Consider the following 20005-nt stretch of genomic DNA (forward strand, 5'->3'; position numbering starts at 1 on the left):
AASAGGCATCAGAGCCTCTGTTTGTGAGAACATCACCCTTTCCAAGGAATGTCTCAAGCTCCTTGTTCTGAGTGTACAACATTAGCTGTGCTTACCACATATCCATTTTTTCAGTCACATGCATTTACTTGTTTATTGCATGTTTTCCTTCAACATCTCTGATATCATCAGGTTAAATGATAGGATCAWGAATGGATCCTAGCAGGCTCACTAGAGGTCCATCTTCTTTTTTAGATACAAGCATGAGATATTTGATTATGTTATTCAGAGTATGTGCCTCAGTCCTGCTGATGCCATAATTAACTCCTCTGGCAGTAAGATGTTCTGTAGATGGATTCACTTATTTAGTGGCTGTATGTAAGACAGCAGGATGTTTTGCTGGCCATTCTAGTACTTCAAAAGGCTTATTGAAGTTCCTTCATTCTTTCTAATATCTGATCCCTACCTGATCTTTCTCTTCCTCTTCCAATGATGCTTCCAAGGACAGAATCACTCCACAAAAGGGGCAGGGGAAGACGGGTGGGTGCTGAAAGATGCACGAAGAGGAAGATGAAGTTCCCAGGACATATTACGGAATGGGGAGCTTAGTGAGCTTGGATTAGGGAATGCCTACTCTTCMTCAGCTCTTCTAAGGCCAACCCACTAAAGAGGGGTTAAATAACCCCAAGATGCCAATACTGTTTTGAGCTTCCTTTAAAACAGACAAAAGCACTTCGCCTTTTCTACACTCAAAGGAATCTGGTACAAAAAAAGTACACATAACCAAACCTCCCCTAGCCACCCCAGTCCACCCCCTCCATCATCTTACATACAACCCTCCAGTCTCCCAAGACATCAGTGGACATCTCTCTGTCTATAACAAGATTGTTATCTTTGTTTTATTACCAGCTGTTCATGAGATCTCATGGTGTGTGAGCAGTCAGGTTGAGAGGAGATTTTAAACAGGCTTCTTCTGAGGTCAAGGGAGCAGGTCACATATTGAATTTCCTTCAAAAAAGTCAAAGACTGCTCCTTGACTTGCAGGAAAGGCCTGGGAGCTTTGGTAATCAAGACAGTTTTTCAAGTTAGAGACTGAGGGTACCACAGAGCTGTATAGTAGAAGATGTCTGCTTGCAGAAATTACTAGAATAATAATTCCAATGATTTTCAACTGATTTGAGCAACTCACATTTGGATCCTGAGGAACAAGGCCCACTTGAAGTGGATCGTGATGCTCCTTTCATGGAGAAWACCCCTTTGCCTCTCCGAGTCGATGTCACAGCCACACGGGGACGTTTGAGTGGAATCACTGCACGGGGCGGTGGGGGGACCCGGCCGTGGTAATCAAACAACCTAGAAAAGATTAAGTCAGCTGAACTACATAAAACCCTCTGTGATTTCATGTCATGGAAGCTCTGTCAACTAGATTTGCATGTTATCTTTGAGAAAATTACCCTTTGAAACCATAATCRCTTTATATCAAGTCAAATTAGATTTCAAGGACCAATGCACATTAAGCGTCTTATTCAGATTTCAGTCACAGACCAGTGCACAGACCAGCTCAGACTTTTTTGTGTGTGATTTAAATGAAGATGGGACTTTGCTATTTGCCATATGGAAAATCCATAACTTGCTTTCCACAAGTCCACACCATTTCATTGCACGCAGCCAACAGCAGYACATTTTGTTGTGACATTTCAGCTCTTCCATTACATGCATGGCTTAAATTCTAGTTTTCTATCTGCTATCCTTAAAGATGTAAAAGTGAAGTACAAAAAAGAACTTTTCTGAAGACAACTGTCACCATAAAGAAATAACCTGCAGTTTGTGAAATAACAAGTCTTTGCATATGTTCTCTTTATTAAAGAATGAATTGGTTTAGAAATACTAAAATATCGAAGCATGCTTAAAAAAAGAAAAAAAAAAAATTGTTCAAACCAAAACCACTGCAGCAGGCAGATATTCAGACTTTTACCACTACAGCCAATAAAAGATACTCTATGACAAAAACGATCTATTGTTCCCAGGTAGAATAGCCCAACCCTAAAAATACAGTTATCAATAGCAGGTAGCTAACGTGTAGAGGAAAATAAAGGCAGTAGAAAAGGTGATAAAAGCTACAGTTATATTCGGAACATAAAAGTTATGGCTTCTCAATATGAACGGTTAGGAGAAAAAAAGTTCAGAAAATGAAGATTTTTCAGTTCAGAGCCTGAAGCAGAGGGATAAGCAATATCATCATAAAATTTTCTCAAATTTACTTGCAACTAGTAATTACGGAAATTTATAACTGCRTGTTTAATTTTCGCAGTGGTGAGTACTGTCACCCAGCTGGGCAGACACACATTTGGAAACAAATACACAATAAACAGTATTTCACTCACTACAGCATTTATCAGTATGAACAGGAAGCAGAGTCAATCTTAAATCTTCTAACCCATTTTCTGGCAAACACATATCTAGTGCTTAAATCGAACCAGACTTCTGTCTGCACTGTAATCCTAAATACAATGCAACCATCTCCCTCTGTTTCCATAGCTGTCTACAAAATGTMTCTCAGAGATCCTGCCACACTCACTGGATGTGAAATCTGTGGCYTCAAATATTCTCACAAATTAGCAGTTTCTCGCCATTGTGAGCGTAACGAGTCAATTGTGTGTGAAGAACACAAAACCATCTTTTTTCTACTTTAAACAATATTTTTGTTTATTGCCACTCATCATTTACCATATTGGATCATCGRCACGTTGGTCACAAAATCCTTTTGGACATTACTGGACAAAAATGTTTCTGATGAGCTGAAAGCTGTCATGCAAAAGTTCATTATGTGATTATTACTCTAAAGGTAATTTATTTTTTAGCTTCCAATAGTTTGTGTTACTTCTATAGTGAAACTTGAAACTSTTTCCATTTCCTCAAAATACATAAAAGAACTATTATCTAAGGGACTCTTATCTATCTACTCCTACTTTTGTTTATGAAATTATGCAAAGCTTTGGGGCTTAGCATTTTGTTTTATCAAGTTCTACATATTCCATTAATATGCTTGCTTATAAAAATCAATGTTTCCAATTATAGTTTTGAGCTACCATGCCTGTTTTCCTTGTTCTTATAATAAGAGAAATGATAAAAAGAAATGTTCAGTTCTAAAGCAATTCTTTCCCCCAGTAATCACTAATGTGAATACAACTATGCCTTTTCTTTCAGTCACCATTCTAAATTTACAGTTCTGGTCTTGCCAGCCTGTCTTCAKATAGATTTTATTTCAAAGCACTATCCATTCTTGATACTCTTTTCTGCCCCATCACTGCTTTAATTAAGGTAAAAAGACATGTTCTTCCTTCAGGAAGGTTGGGAARTAAATGGAATTAATTATTTCGAATATTAGAAAACAAGATCTATGGTTTGGGGTAAAACACAGAAATTTGGAAAGTTTAGGAGCTCAAAAGTTCAAAGAACCATGATTGTATTTCTTAATTTATATTTCCTATAGACATTTTAATAGTTGATACATCAAATTCTCCATGGGATTTTTTTCTTCCATGACTACTATATTGAGATTTTCATCTTTCCCTTCCATCAACTTGTATCTAAAAGAGACTGTTAACCTCCTATGGTTTTTATTGTCAACAGATCAGCATGTCCAGACTTATGAGGCCAACCTCATATTCATGCTTTCTACCATAAAATTTCTGCTGTCTTAATTCTGAAAGACATCTAAATAAAAGATTATGCTATTGAATAGATCTGTGGATACATTTCACCATCAGAGGTTTTCCACAACAACACAATTATCAAGACAGACACCAAGTTCTACAGAAACAACCTTTAATGCCCCATAAATATTTCTTCATTTTTTGGTGAAAATTTAACCATTATAGTTAATCATTTCTGCTACCCATAGCATACAGAGTTAGGGAAGAARCCTAGACATATAACTTTTATAATATGTGTGATAGATGAAAAACACTATTCTATTTAAAACCACAATTCCACAGATTAAATTCACAGTTGTAACCTTGGAAAAATTAAATAAAAGCCCACAGGAACTAACTTTTTAAAGACATRTGCTGCTCCTACTGTAAAGGCTGGACTGAGCAGGATTAAACTGCATTGATAGCTTTTACTCCATATGTTTATATCTCCTTATTTTTATCTTAGTCCAAAGGGAGCATAGTGATTTACATGCAAAACCAAAACTAGTGGCTCAAATTGAACCCACATCAGAAAAAAACAAACTTGAAAATATTGTTTCTACATTTTTTCTACGGTTTTCCTRAGCAGAAATGTATATAGCACATGCTAAGTTAAATTCAGGGTGTAAACTGCTCCCCTGCTACTGTCCATTGCTTTACATAAAATAAATCTTAGATTAGAAAAAGTCAATGGAGCAATGCTTTGTTCCTCTCTGACTCACTTATCCTGTGCTAAACCAAGCACTGCTGGATCCTAAATTGGTTACCTGTGATCATTCATGCTACTCCTGTGATGTGGGGATTCTGTTACATCTGAATAAAAACATTTTCACAGTGATGTGTCTAAGTACTACAGGCAGAATCTCAGGTATCCAAATTATTTTTGCCCTATAGAAACACACTTGTTCAATTTGTACTTTTACTTCTCWCAAGGTTTTTCTGCACTTCTAAATGTTCTTGGAGGGGATATTGTATCTTTTTGTACACATGGATGAAAAGACAAAGCCAGAATGTCATACTGATGAATTTTGCAGCCAGTATACATTGCAGTGAAAGTCAGCCTGGAAGAACTCTGTTAAACTACCATTAAACTCTTCAGCACAGCAAATGCCCCAAGCTCTTAGACAGGGATAAAATCAAAGGATCTGTTTAGTAAGCACACATTTGGTGATGATAATGTTCTCTGTGATGTATTCAAATAGTCTTCTGATATACAATAGAAATAATGCAATGAATAATACATAAAATCAGAACTGACCTGTTTAATCAAATGATAGGATTATATTATAAACAAACATTAGAAATKATGTAGGATGTACAAAAATATAGGTACACATACCGATTGTAGAAATCATCTCTGTAGTAATCATAATCAAAGACATAACCACTGTGGAAAGACACAGAAAAACAAGAATGAGCTARTTTATGGGAAAATACACACTGATTAAAACTTTGGTGGTAATATTGGCTTATTCTCAAATTTCAATCTCTTCTTCAACGTCCTTTCACTTCTTTTATRCAACCATAAAATGTATATTATGCTTGTCAATGCTGTTGTCAGCTATCACTGTATATTTGGAAATGTGAAGTCTGGGGCAGGAAGAACAGGGTAAACAGCTGACAGCACATACAGAAAGGATTTAACACRGTGAGACAGCTCTGTAATTAGAAGCTCATTATAGTGTAATTCTCTGAGTGATCAAATGATGTTTGCATTCCAAAACTGACACCCTCTTCTTTTCTGGTCTAACATAGCAYCATCAGTGGAGTAGGAAGACAGTTAAATACATGAAAGAGTGGTAAAGGAGTGAGAAGGKGAGCTGGGATTAGACAATTACTTCRATTTAGASAAACMTGAAAAGGATCAGACTGCTTGCTGGTCCTTCAGTCCACCAAATTATATTCATCAAAAAGAGAAAATGTAAAAAGTTAAGAAAATAAATGCTAAGTGAGTTTTACAGGAATGCATTTTCCCTCCGGTTCAGGAAGGAATACACATTACCATCTGGGAAAAGATGGGCACCATCAAGGAAAATAAACAAATGTGAAATTGCACAAGTCCATGAGAAAACTRTTTTTGAGCTGTCAATATCAAAGTCAGTCCCAGACTGATCTTCCTGGTTTTGCATTCCRTTACCAACTTTCTACTTTTGTAGTGAAGAAAGAGCAAAGAGTCTTATCTATTTCATACATCCCACAAAAACCCCAAACCCAACAAAACAATTGAGCAGATAAAGGCTCTGCATAGAAAAGTCACAAGGCTTTATTACTCTGCCTAGTAACACAAACTCTTTAAGTTTTTCACTGGCCTGAGAAGGATGATTAAGAATATAAAAGGTAAGAAGCATGAGAAAAGTATCACAAAAGAAAGAGAACCTTTTAATGAGAAAGGAAAAAGGTAGAAAAGAGAGAGTTAGAAAGGACAAAGCACAGAAGAAAACTGTCCTTGAAAATAAAGGGAGATTATGGARTGATAGTGTGATTTAGATTGGAAATGACCTTACAGATCATCTAGTTCCAGYCCCTCAGCATGGGCAGGGTCACCTGAATGATGATAGCTACATAGTAAAGMAGATTTTCTTACAGGGAATGGACTTGCCGATATTTTCTGCTCTTGAACACTGAGCAAAATGGTTTGTCTATACATAATTTGAAGAATGTGTCAAGAATTCTACCAAAGCAGATCAGGGCAAAATTCCCATCTCTGCCACATCTCTTTCAGATGCAAGTSCCCAATTGCAAATGATAGATTAAGTTGTACTGTCTGCCTGTACAATACTACAGTCGAAGACCATGAGAGTTGAAGACAACTGTGGTTCAAATAAATCAGGGAAAATAAATCCCCATATGTATTTCATGTGAAACACTTACTAAATTAAACAGCCCTGAGAGAACAGAACGCAGCAGCAGGTAAGCTGTGTGTGGCAGAGGATGTGAAATATCGTTAAGTAATAATAAACCATTTATAATGATCATGTTTCTGTACCTTAATATAAAACCAGCAATTTTTTTTCTAAACTATATGATAGCTCTTATTTTGTGTTTCACTTCAGTCTGCATGAAACTAAGAAGTAGCAGGTATCAAAGCTATTAATTTATTTACAGCTATTCACAGCTTCCTAGTGGTTTTATTTAGCTAAATGATTAATAGCTTCAGTAAGCCCATACTTAATATTCAGTGTGTGTTTTAAGTAGAAGATAACAGACAATTTGAAGAAAAAATATTAAATTTTAAATCCCTGTCACATGAAACCTTTCACCTGGGGTTGACATTAATTTAATTTGCATGAAGAGTGCACAAATTCACTTTTTCAAGGTTGAAGACCATGAAGCTGGAGAATGATTCACTTTGAAACAGTTAGAGTAAGGTTGAAGGACAACAATATTTTTCTGTAGTAACTCAGGTCTGACTCACAGAACAGAACAAGGACTGCTGGCCCCTCACKGGATATCAAACTTTTTTAAGTTGAATGGTGATATTTCAGCAGTAATGATATCTTTAAGAGATTATTGTGTGAAAGCAACCAGTACATCTCTCCACCTACAGCCATAATTGTTCCTACCTTTGCATGTCAAGGGACAGACATTAGATTTGGTCAGTGATGTGCTATAACACCAAGCAGAAAATTAGCACAGATAATCACTGGCACTGAGATCAAGGTGACTGCAAGTCTCTTAACCTCTTGAGAGATGTTCTTTAGCAACCCAGCAGCCTGTGTAATGGAGGCCACAGGAAATCACTCATACAGTGTTGAATACCAAATACTCAGCAGGTCAGAGGCAGAGAAAGGTTTAAATGAGCCTGTGAACTGGTGGAGTCAGCAGTTTCCTAATGGCACTGCAAACAGGCAGATTRCTTACCCTCAAACATATGCCATCTCCACAATATTAAAAATAGAACTGTGTGCATGATGCTGATGTTAGTGCAGAAGACAGTAAAAGACACTGCTTTATRTGTGTCTCAAAATGAGACAAAGAAAAGTAATCAATAAAGTGTGCTTCTAAAATGCAAAATCCATGGTTACTTTTTCTAACTTAGTGTAATCAAGACAATCAAAACAAAATGTCTTTTTTTGGATTTCACATAACACTATACATATATTTAAAACTGTGTGTGCCTGAAGAATGAAGGAGTCCCTGGTGACCAAATATTCAGAGCTACAATGCTGTATGTATTCAAAGTTCCTGTGCATGTCAGCAGTAGCAAATGTGGCAATCAGGCAAATACAATGTTATGCTTCTGCATCTTTGAAATAAACTTACAGTTGTTATTTTGTCTTTATGGACCTGATGCTGAAAACATATTAAGACAGTGCAATCTTTTCTGCGTTTTGTATGCTATGTCCACAAATGCTGTTTAAAAACTAATGATCACATATGTTTTAAATTAGTCAGCTCCAAACTAGTGAGTATAACTGCGTGGAATTATTCTAACTTTAGGAAAGTTAATGCAGAACAGAGCAAAATTACATTTTGTTATTTTCCTGTCAACAAGAATTTTGTCTTGCACGTAATTCAGCCTTAGCTAATAGCTTTTTCTTTCCACAGGTACAAAGATATATTTAAATCATAAATGTTTACAAACCAGACATAATGTATCTTAGTTGACAGTGCTAACATCGTTTATACTGTCAGTTGTTTCTCTGTCGTCAGGCCTGAACAAAAATATCAAATAAAAAAAGCAATATTCTTTCAATCATGCTCTTTTGGGGAAGCATATATCAACTTAATGGTTGAAACAAGTATTCCAGTAATTTGTAAAATAATTTCTTTTTTTTCATGTGAAAAGAGTGTAGGAAATTGTTCCTGTTGAGTGCAAAAGAGAATCAGTMTAAACTGATAGGATGTTAAAAAAGTAGTGGGTGAGGGTAACTAGATGATTTAGAGAATAAGCATTGAGAGAYGGAAACTTTCCCCGTTAGAAAATCAATCAGATGGAAGTCACTTTCATAAGCTGTTGAAAAGAAATGGTGGCAATTTCAGGCCATTTTTCAGTGGATAGTTATCCACACTCCCAGACATGAATCAAATTGTTGGGCTGAATCCCACCTTTACCTTAAAGACAATTCAATTTCAGGTAAGGATGAGAATGCTGATAGAAGTGTAGGGACACTGCTCTTTTGCAGTTCAGGCTATATATTCTGCAGAGAAAGAGGACATTCTCCAGAGTCTGCTTTTTTGCTGACAGATTTACTGTCAAAAGGCAAACTTTTTCATTGATTCCTTCARCTCATATATTTGATATTTACAGGAAAAAGGAGGGGCTGGAAGAGGAAAAGTAATTGGAGAGAAGTAGAAGTATTTTACATGCATTTCCATAATGCAGTTAGGAGGGTAAAGAGGTAGAGTTAAAAACAACAACTTAACACCAAAAATCCCCAATCACTTGTCCCAAACTTATGCCAAAGAATKGAACATAACCTGCTATTTGTATATTTCAATTAAGGATCAATTTGCAAAGTCTCCATAAGTAAATAAATATTTTGGTTTTATTTTTTTGTAATTCTGTGCATTTATTCAATTATTAAGAGCAAGATATATTTTTCCCTGAGTGGGGAAAAAATATGTTTTTTTGTTTTTTTTTTTTTTTTTCTTTTTTGTAATTCTGTGCATTTATTCAATTATTAAGAGCAAGATATATTTTTCCCTGAGTGGGGAAAAAATATGGAGTTAAATTTTAAAAAGTGAGCAAGGAATATAGTACCATAAATGGAGGGTTCTTTTCCACAAAACTGAAAAATTTTTGTAGTTCTAATCTGAAGAGGTGCATTTTGTCATTTTGCAAGACATATATCCATGAAAAAGCAGACACACAGAACTCCATTTTCCATTAAGTATCTTTCTGCAGGCACGAGGCAGAATTTACTTGCAATATGATTAGGCTGTATTTTTTCTGTCTCCAGATATGTCCTTTCTCTACTCTCATCCTCTCTTCCAAGAACAAGTTTCCCAGTGGAATGTACTTTGGGAAAACTCTTGAAGTTACTTTGGAATCTGAATTTTAGACAAAACTTGGGCAAATATTCATACATACATACATACATATATTCATGCAAAGTTGCATATAGACAATCAAGTAATGAAATCACTAAGACATTTCCTGATGAGGATTAGGTTAAGATTGTGAAGCAGAGAATAACAAAGACAGTGAGATCAATATTCAGACTTTGGGGATCAGCTGTTTTTGTGACTGTTTATGGCAGCCAGACAGACATGAGCAATGCAGGCACAACTAAATTCCAACAATTTTCTGTACAGCTAAGTGCTAAATATTAGAATTCCTCCTAATTAACRCTACTAAGTGTGGCTGCAGGCACAGCCCATGGTTAACAATGTTATCYTGATGCTTTCTACAAATAAAATAGTAGTTTTTAAAAGTAAAGATACTTGAGTAAATCTACTTAATATCTCCCTGGCTTTTTCCTCCTGTTGCAAACCCTTTTTCTGATGTCTAAAGTAATGTCCAATTATTTATGTTTCCTGTGGGAACATTTTACAGCAAGGAATGAAAAAGCTTTGCAGCAGCCTAACCATTTCCCAAGGTGTCCTTTAATTGTATAGTCTGACTGGGAAATTCGTAATRTCCATATGGTAGTTTTTCTTCCTTAGTACAAAAGAAATGGATCCTGCCTCTTAAAAATCTGTTTTAAATTCAGGGTATTCAAGGTACTACTGTCAAATCATGCACCTGTGATTGATTACCCAATTTGTTAGTAATATTGTATACATTGAAGGGCTGTCATTTGGTTTGGTTTGACAACTACAGCAGACTGTCACTGACAGGTGTACGAATAAGTGATGGGTTTAGTGCTGSTACAGCATTCCACCGAAGAGCAGATTAAATTAAAATTGTGGTGGCAGCACTGGAGCTGAAACAATAACTATTAAGATTACAAAAACAGATTTCTGAAACTTTATGTACTTTCAGAGAAGCTGTCTTAGAAGCACTGAATGAAACACAAAAGCATGGTTCACAAAAGCATGGTTCACAATGTGAGGATGTCAGAGTTAATGCAAAAGAAAAAAAAACCTAGAAAATTGCATCACATTATTTCCTCTTCCCTTTTCAAACTGCCAAAAGGTGTAAATTTAAATTAGTGGTCTCATTCTGATGTAATTGAATTATTTTGGATTGAAAAACTCAAGGTTTAGAGCATCACAATGGAGATATGAAAGACACAGAACTGTCAGTGTCCTGAAGTGCAGCTTGTGAAGACATACTGATTGTTTTTCCAAGAGTGTGCTTTGCAAGTGAAGTTACAATATAATTTAAGATACCAGCTACTGTGAATCTGCAAAAGCATTCTTGTATTCCTGACCCACTGTGCAATAATTTCCATGGTAGATGGATGTGGGAAGTGCATCTGATGGGAATCAGGGGATCCTTCTACAGCTGACTGAGCACAGAACTCAATTCCCTTCCAGTCTGGTCAGAGATGAGTGGAAAGGGCAGTTGTGCATCACACAACTGGCTGTGCATCCTCTAGACCAGKGCTAACTACATTCACTACACTTCCCTTGATTTCTGGCAAATCTTCCTAATCTTCATTGCTTTGGAAGAGCTTGTGTTCATTCACTTTCTGCATGTGCTGTGAAGAAAACATGATTTATTTTGTGTAAGGGAACAAAAATACACAAGAGAATTCCTAGCATTTCAGTGGGAAGGCATTTTGATTTACAGAAGGATATTCAAGTCACCACTCTGAATTTACCTAAATCCAGAATAATGCTGTTGAAATAAAAAAGATAATATATATTTATCTTAAACATATATCTGGATTTTTCATTATATTCATTCTCATAATGGAAAGAGGATTTTTGTCCCAGGTGGCTCATCTGCCACCTGCATGTGGCAAAAAAGCCTGGTGGCTTGTCATGATACTGGTATTGAAGTTTCCCTATACAATGGTGGACACATGGAAGAGCTGCTGATTTCTTGTCATTCAGATATGATGCAAGCAGGAATCATCTAGCTGAAAATATTCTGCACATATTTTCTAATTTACAAGAAACATTGTTTGATTCTTACTAAGAGACCTTTTTCCCCTTAGGGAACCCTGATACTGGTTTATTTTGTGGCTTTCCTCGTGTCTCAGCCAACTCAAGAACTGAGGTTCTTTGCCTGTGAAGAATGTCTTTTTTGCTTAGGSTGGGATCTTTCTCAGGTTTCCTGTTACAGTTGTGGTCCTACCTTCCATGCCATGGAACACTGCAGTCTGGATACTCTCCTGCTTTACTCTGCCTGGCATATTTCTTTATGGTTACCTCCAATTTCTAAGGGATTGTTCTACTCCCTTGTTCACTGTCAGGACATATGGGGTATTAATCACTTCCTCTTCCCTCACAGAAGATTTTTTGAGGCACATATTCAATATAGAGTTTAATCAGATTACATTTTTGGCTTCAGGTTTTACCTGATTTTCCCATGTCTAAGCTCCTTAAAATACAATAGTCACATTTTTTAAATTGCATGTTGTAGACTCYGTCAAACATTTTGGTAGCAGAATTGATTATAAGCTAATATTCTACAGTCTGGCTGCTATTTCTTTAAAAAAAAAATTAAAACAGCCAACCCATAATAAATTTGGGGAGTATAGTATTTATTTTATGTGAAGGCTCCTTTATTGTCTCTCTTGCACTTGCTGGATGTCACAGTATTTCTGGAGACTCCCTTGTATTACTATTTTATGCTCCAAAGGACAGTTCCACAGGCTGACATTTTGACAACTCTGGCAAATTTCATTCGTTGGTTGTTATTGTCTGTTAGGAACACAATACCTGAGCAACCTGGTCTTGTGGAAGTTGTCCCCACCTGTGGCAGGGTGATTGGAACTGGATGATCTTTAAGGTCCCTTCTAAGCCAAACCACTCTGTGATTCTGTGATTTGTGCAAAAAAAGGTTCATGGAGCTTTTTGCTCTCATTATTGCCATTTTCTGTAAYATTTTCCCCTGGACTGTGTTGTCACAGTCCCTGAGAGATGAGGGCTCTGCTTGCACTGCTATGAATCATGGCCAGTAAACATTTAAGGAAAGTTYCATTTCAAGTGGTTTCCCYCTTGAACCWTTAGAAGTTAACAATACAGRCACAACWTGGACTAAATTTAGTTTTATACAGKCTATTGAATTAAGCTACCAAAACAATTTAGTGCTGAGAATTGCTTCCAGCATGTCTTCCCAAAATTCTGTGAAGGAATGAACACTGTTGAGGTCTCTCTGTCTGACTCCTTCCCACTGAGCTCCCCTTGCATGATTTTTTTTTCATTTCTCAGCAAAACCATATTACAATTACTCACCCTTATACAACTTACATGGCTGGAATTTTACTTTTTGTGAATGCTTTACACATCAGGACAGTTTTATAGCCTATAAGGACTCATCCAGAACATGAAAAACACCTAACTACTGACACCTAGACAAGGTCAGCTTGAAAACAAATCATACTTGATTCCAGATTTAAAGTATAACCATGATGTATGTGTGTGCATAAGGGAAAAGATTCATTTTGCAAGGAAACAAAGCCTTATTTGATACCTCTCTGGTTCCTCCTTTTCTGCTAAAGAAATGGGAACACTTTGCCACAATACTGATATGTAAGCCACAATARGAAGCYCCAGTTTTGTTTCAATAACTTCACYRTCTCAGAAGAYRTAGCTTYCATTTCCATCCCATAYCCATCTGTACACCAAGAAAGGACAGATTTGCAGTATGAATTAGATTATTTGAGAAATGCTTCAGTTTYCCTCCTTCATATATTGATCCTAATTTCTGTGAAGGCGTTAGATATTTTCAAGTAGTTTAGAACAAACAGTTCATGCGGAAAATGCAGTCTGAAAGTTGGTAATTTTTCATTTTGACTATTTKCTGTTCACAGTGTGCCTGGAAACTTCTATTTACATTCTGTCCCTTGATTTACCTGTCAAGAAAATAAACAAGGCCGTATCTAGTAGGTACTTTCCAGTAAAATAAGTGCTTCTGGCAAAAGGCATCCAGAGTGTTGGTTGAAAAGAAGCTCTGTGTTCAGCAGCCTGTACTCAGAGTCCATAAAGACATTCTGGGCTTCATCAAAAGAAACATAACTAGCAGGAGAGGGAGCTGATCCCACTCTATTCTGCTCTCATGAGACCCCATGTAGAGCACTGCATCCAGCTCTGGTGTTCCCAACAAAAGGAAAACGTGGACCTGTTGGGAAAAGTCCAAAGGAAGGCCGTGAAGGTGATCACAGGGCTGTAGMAGTTCTCCTATGMAGACAGRATGAGAGAGRTGGGGTTGTTGGACCTGAAGAAGAAAASACTCTGGGGACACCTCAGRGCAGCCTTYCAGTACCTTAAGGGGCACAAGAAGGCTGGAGAGGGACTTTTGACAAAGGCATGTCACTACATGAYAGGACAAGGGGGAATGGCTTTAAACTGAAGGAGGTAGATTWAAATCAGATATTAGGAAGAAATTTGCTGTGAGGATGGTGAGACASTGGGATTGGCTGCCCAAAAAATTGTGGATGCTTCATTTCTGTAAGTGTCAAGAACAGATTGTCTGGGGATTYGAACAACCTGGTCTAGTGAGTGGCACTAGTTGGAAATAAATGATCTTTAAGGTCCATTCCAACTCAAACCATTCTGTCAGCCTATTAATATTTACAATTTTTTAGGACTTATATGTACTTTCTGGTGTCTATCTGCGTGGTTATCAAAATGTCTGATAAAAGCAGCTGGCTACAGGATGCTACAGCTGATTCAACCTTGCATCTTTATCCCTGAGAGTAAGGGCTAAGGATTCAAGTGTGGAAAGCTCAAAAAGTTTTTTTGGTTTTGGATTTGTTTTTAGTTTGTGGTTTTTTTTTTTTTTTTTGTACACAGGATTAGAGGCAACTGAAAAGAAAAAAAAAGCCCTCTTTATTTGTTGGAAATTGGTCTATGATTTTCAAATTAAACAAATGTTTTGGCATTACCAAGAGAGTGACTGCCATAACAATGTCAACTGTCAGTTGTTGGTCGTGTATGACAGATTCGCTCTGTTATTTCTACTTCACATTTAAGGCTTAGTCTCCAACTTTTAATTATACTCTAATATGTTGTGAAGGATTTAATTTTATTGAGCAAAGCTGATCCTTTAATGATATCAGAACCAAAGCCGAAGACTTTAGAAATGAAAGAATTTGAAGGGCAGTAAAGAAACTGCTGGCAATAAAACTCTCATCCTATTGCCAAGGCAGAATGTGACTTAATTCCCATTTAGTTTTGAGCTACATCAGCAGAAAAATTGTTATAACCTGTTATACCTGTGTGTACACACSCACTACAGTGTGTATAGCTGAAGTTTAAAAATTGCACTTTGCCTTGAAGAATGATGAGAATGAGAAGAATCTGGCCTGAACCTGAGATAAAAAAAAAAATCCCTGAACTCAATGAATAGCTACATAGTGCTTTCGGATTGCAGTTCATAATAAGAATGAAGCAAAAGTACCCCCAAACAAAACTGAAACCAAATCAGCCAAAATCAAAACCTTTGAAATCAACATCAGTTTGGGCCAGAGACTATGGAACACGATGATAAATACCCTTGATGGAGTTGTGCATCTTTTCAAATAACTCTGYGTAAAGGCATTACACCAATGGAAGTGGAAAGTGGTTTGTAAACAAGGTCAGATCTCAGACCAAGCTAAATTTGTACAAAACAATCTGTGATACAATTAATTTTACTGGTTGAAATCTTGCCTTATATCTGGACATACTGTGATTTTATTTCAAATTAGGATTAAACTGCAATATGCTAATATACAGTGAATGATCCACAAAAGCAAGCTGTGATTAATTGTTCCTTAGTATCACACACAAGGCTATCAACAGAGCAGCATTAAAGAAAATAACTCCGAGCCTGAAACTCATTATCTTTTGAAAAATCTTTAACAAACATGACAGAGACATAGGAAAGCTCCAATTTGCTCTGCATAGGAAATGTTTCTCTCTGATGTGCCACCTTCTGCGCTGCCTCCTCTCTTTCTCCTGATTTCACAGTTTAGAAAGCCAAGGTATACACAGACTGGTGCAGAGCAATAACTTTTGAAGCAAGTCCACTAACTGATTGCTATGATCATGGTTGGGCAAACTCTAAAGAAGAAATCTCTTTATTGAGGAGCTGCCAATTATAGCACTGCAGAAACGTGGTGAGTGGACTGTCAAGCAAAAGATCACACAGCAGACCTGGCTGTCTTTGTGGGGTTTGGTCATTTAAGCATATCTTTCTCTTKTAGCTCAAGTGCAAGTAAGATGTTGGGTAGATGGATCAATCTGAGATTTCACTTTCTGGTGAAAAAGACTGGAATGATTTCAAGTGTGGAATCAGAAATATCAGCCATCAGATCACCTCTGAATATTTAAGTCCTAATATGTTAAAAAAAGAGTTTCAATAGTTGCTATCATACAAAAGTTAGAGAAAAACAGGCTAAATAGCAATGACCTAAAACAGGCAGACTGATTTGTACAGCATTATAGGGAATTTGAAGCTCAAAATATAAAACTTCACAATTATATCTTTCAATATACCTATAAGAAGAAGATATTGAAACAAAATTTCTTTGTAATGATGTGGAAAATTATGAAAAAAATAAAAGATATTTTCCCATATGCAACAGCCATAAGAAGGACGAAAAWCTAATGATATTTCTGCACATGCCTGTAAATCTGCCACAGTAAGCTTATTCATACTGAATATTCACAGGAGCCCATACAGACTGCTGGGGCAAGATGCTACATTGATGTTTCAGAAACAGGAAACAGGAGTGCTGCTTACACAGGCTTTTTCAAACACTATTTTTTATAACTCATGGATCAGTCACTGCTGTTTAGGAAAAAATAAACTGATTTGATGCAAGTTGTTTTGTCCYACAGCAAATATTGCCCTTCCTCCCTCCATCTTCCATTGTAAGAAAACAACTCCCTTTTTCTTTGTGTTGTCCTGTTCCCTCAACTTCCTCTCTGTTCTTACATACCCAGATTTATTTTCATTCCTACACTCCCTGAATATTTCAGCCCCCTGAATTACCTTCAGAAACACTTTTTTGCATGTAATTTTCCTTCCTCTAGAAAACCTGCTGACTGGTGCATAAGTGAAAGTACAAATACTCAGTACTGAGGAATTGTTCATCATTAACCCAACACACAAATTATATGGATATGTATTGTTTTCCTGTAATTGCTAGTGAAAGGGAAGTCTTGGAAGACAGAAATAACAGACAGTAAAAAAAAAAGGAAAGGGGAACAGAATAAGCAGAAGAGAAAAAGTGATCTCATGCTCTTGCCTTTCCCAATTATGAAGAACATTGTTATTGATATTATGAAGAACATTGTTATTGATATTATTAAAGTCAGAGAGGGGGATAAGAATTTATTAAGTTGAATATTTGTCGAGTTTGTTGGTAATGAAAGTTAATTTAGGAATTAGCAAAATACCTTTTTTTTGGCTAAATTCATTAGTCTGATTTCTATGTAATACATATATACATATTTGTGTAGAAGTGGAGGTGGTGTAGAATGAAAAAGGCAGATAGAGAAACCTCAAAATAACTAGATTTAGGCTGCAGATCAGTAGAAAAAATACATAATCTAGGATCTTTAAATATTGAGTAATGTCACAAAGCCACTGAAAAATTCAGTCACAGCAAAGGAACAACATGATTATTACCGTAGCTTTGTAATCACTTCTTCTGAGAGAGCTTCAAGCAAGAAAAAAGAAATTACAGATTCATAAAACAGTGGCATTCATGCCTGTTTCAGAGTCTTATAATAATTGAAAGTAGATAATTATAGCAAAGCTTAAGCCTGGTGGGTTTTGAAAAAATGGAAGAGAAGTATGKCAGTAACACTACCTGAAATTAAACCATGCAGATTCTCAGTGTCTGCCCCAGGTATCCACATGTGCTGTCATCCATCCCCCAAATCYCTCCTGTCCCTCTGTGACTGCCCTGAAAGCCTCAGCCATAAAAGAGCCTTTGCAGAACCCTGACTTGTGCTTCTTGCCTCCAGGCTAACCTCACACGTGATCAGAGAGTTGGTTCTTTTAAAGGGAAAAAGAAAATTGCAAAAGCAGATCTGCTGCWGCCTGTCTCAGTCACAGAGCCCGAGTGGTTTTAAACATAAGAAATTACTGCCTGGGTCTAAACAACGAGTTTAAATAATTGTCAAGTGTGTTCAGTGCTTTTCATGAAAACAGCTCCTAAATACCTGGCCTGAATATGAATGAGAGTTACAAGATTAAGTTCTGGTTGGTTTTTTTATTGGTGTTATAGTAACAGAGCTAAATGAGTTGGCATCTCTTCTTTTTGTATTTGTCCTCTGCTGAAGGAAAAAAAAAATTCTTAACTCTGTCTCTTCAGAAGCTGAATAGGAACAGTAGAAACAATGTCTGCTCCTTCCACCAGTGCTACCTGATAACCAGGATGAGGAACAAGAATGATGGTATTTGCTACAGAAGTTGATAGGTGGCTACATTCAGGTTTGCGCCCTACAACCTATTGTCCATTAAAAATCAACAACAAACCAAACCCCCACAAAATCTGACTGGGAATTGAAAAAAAAATGCATAGTTTGGAAGTAGATTGAGTATTATACTAACAGACCCTGCAAGGACTAGGCTTTAATTTAAAAAATCTCATTTCTGCAGGATGGGATCCCTCAAACCAATGTAGGAGAGCACAACTTTCTATAGATCTTCTGCAAAATGACCTTGTGGGAAGGAAAATACTACTGAGCAAGAGGAAGAAATCTGAGTGACAAATTCAAGTTATTCAGTGTATCTTAGAACAGTTCCTCCTGAAGAAAATTAACAAATTTTAGTTTTTGTATTTTAAACGCAATTTCAAGTGCTTCCAAGAATCTGAACCCATCAAAATTATTCTGTCTCTTGTAGAAGTGACTACCTATGTTTAAAAGGTACTGTGACGGGGATGTTACTTGGAAAAAGCTTGGCTTTTCAGTATTTTCCRCTGTCAAATACTTCCTAGAAACAGRACCTTGGTGRAGGAAAGTAGTAGTTCATACAGACCTCCAGCATTTTCGCTAAGAATGTAAGAAAATGCATTAACTAGTGCYAGTTTTATTTGTATCTCTCTTCTTTCTTCCATGACAGACAACTCTTCATTATTAAATAAATGCATACAATGAATTAATTGTCACTTATGGGCCACACACTCTGGGCTGTCCACCTGAATTTATACTGCTTGTAGCAAACAATCAATAAAAAAAGACCCAGGTTGAAAAAGTCAGAGATCAGATTGAATCTCAGTTGATAAACAGACATGCATTTTCAAAGACCATCTCACTGTAGAGCTGCTACCTTCTTATCCAGAAATAATCCCATTCTTTGCAGCTAGCAGTAATTGAATCTTTCACTAGACTAAAAAAAAATCACTTGTTTCTTTCTTTCTCTCTCTCTCTCTCTCTCTCTCTCTCTCTCTCTCTCCGTCTCTTCTGAATTCAACAATATGTGACATATTATTAAACATCATCTAACAGAAAGGAAAAATATTTATACATGTTTGACAAACTTATTAGTTGGTGTGATGGGATTTTATACTGCAGCATGTGTTGAAGTTATATTGTTATGGAAGTTACATACAATTATAGTTGGATATCAAAAAGAATTAATTAAAAGAATTTCTACCATGCCACACAGTTACAAAATAACTATGGTCTCTATTCATCATTKAATACTATTACAGGCCTTAAAAAATGGCTGTGTTTTACAAAAGGGGATTTTCATTTCAAAGCTCAGAGCAATGACCAGTTACAAATCTGCATGCAGTATTAGCTGAAATTTATAAASTGCTAAACTTTTACATGCAGATAACTATGATAAATCCGCTGCCAAGAAATAGCTGGTTAATAATTAGATAACCAATCTAATAATCTCAAGAGAATGATAACTGTTTTGTTGCGGTTATGATTATGCATCATCACTATTATCAAATTACCAAATATGGAGATCTGATGTGGATAATTAAAAGCTGTTGACATTTTAAATATATATTTAAAAAAAAATATTGTACATCCTTTGCACAAAATAAGATGAACTTAATATGAGCTGGCATTTAGTTGTTCTTTTTGCAGCAACCACTTTCCAGTATCCATGTCATTTTATCAAGAATCTTGATCAGCCTTGTGTTTTTAAGTYTGAATCTTTTAAAATTTTCTGCATGAAGGTAATTTGATGCATTGTCAGTGTTCTTAATTTTGGTGGATTTTTACCAAAACTCTTTCCTCTGATATTAAAGTCTTCAAGGCACTCTGACTCTTTGCAAAACTTCTCTTTTATACTAAACTTCTATGAACATGAATGC

At 36.3% G+C, this 20005-nt stretch overlaps 1 protein-coding gene across 2 annotated transcripts in view; it reads right to left on the minus strand.

The window, feature by feature from the left end:
• RALYL (RALY RNA binding protein like) overlaps window positions 1-20005 on the minus strand; it is a 72419-nt gene that overhangs the window by 31097 nt on the left and 21317 nt on the right. Inside the window, exons 3-5 of one of the 2 annotated variants that reach the window (XM_057371125.1) lie at window positions 5014-5061; window positions 1169-1332; window positions 446-526 (exon numbers count right to left, since the gene is read on the minus strand). In XM_057371125.1, the coding sequence (XP_057227108.1) occupies window positions 446-526; window positions 1169-1332; window positions 5014-5061 (293 nt within the window). The remainder of the gene's footprint in view (window positions 1-445; window positions 527-1168; window positions 1333-5013; window positions 5062-20005) is intronic. The other variant, XM_057371124.1, reaches the window with a different exon arrangement.

The sequence above is a fragment of the Malurus melanocephalus genome, unplaced genomic scaffold (assembly GCF_030028575.1).
Source record: "Malurus melanocephalus ecotype Western Australia unplaced genomic scaffold, MMel_1.1 scaffold_141, whole genome shotgun sequence".
NCBI lineage: Eukaryota > Metazoa > Chordata > Aves > Passeriformes > Maluridae > Malurus > Malurus melanocephalus.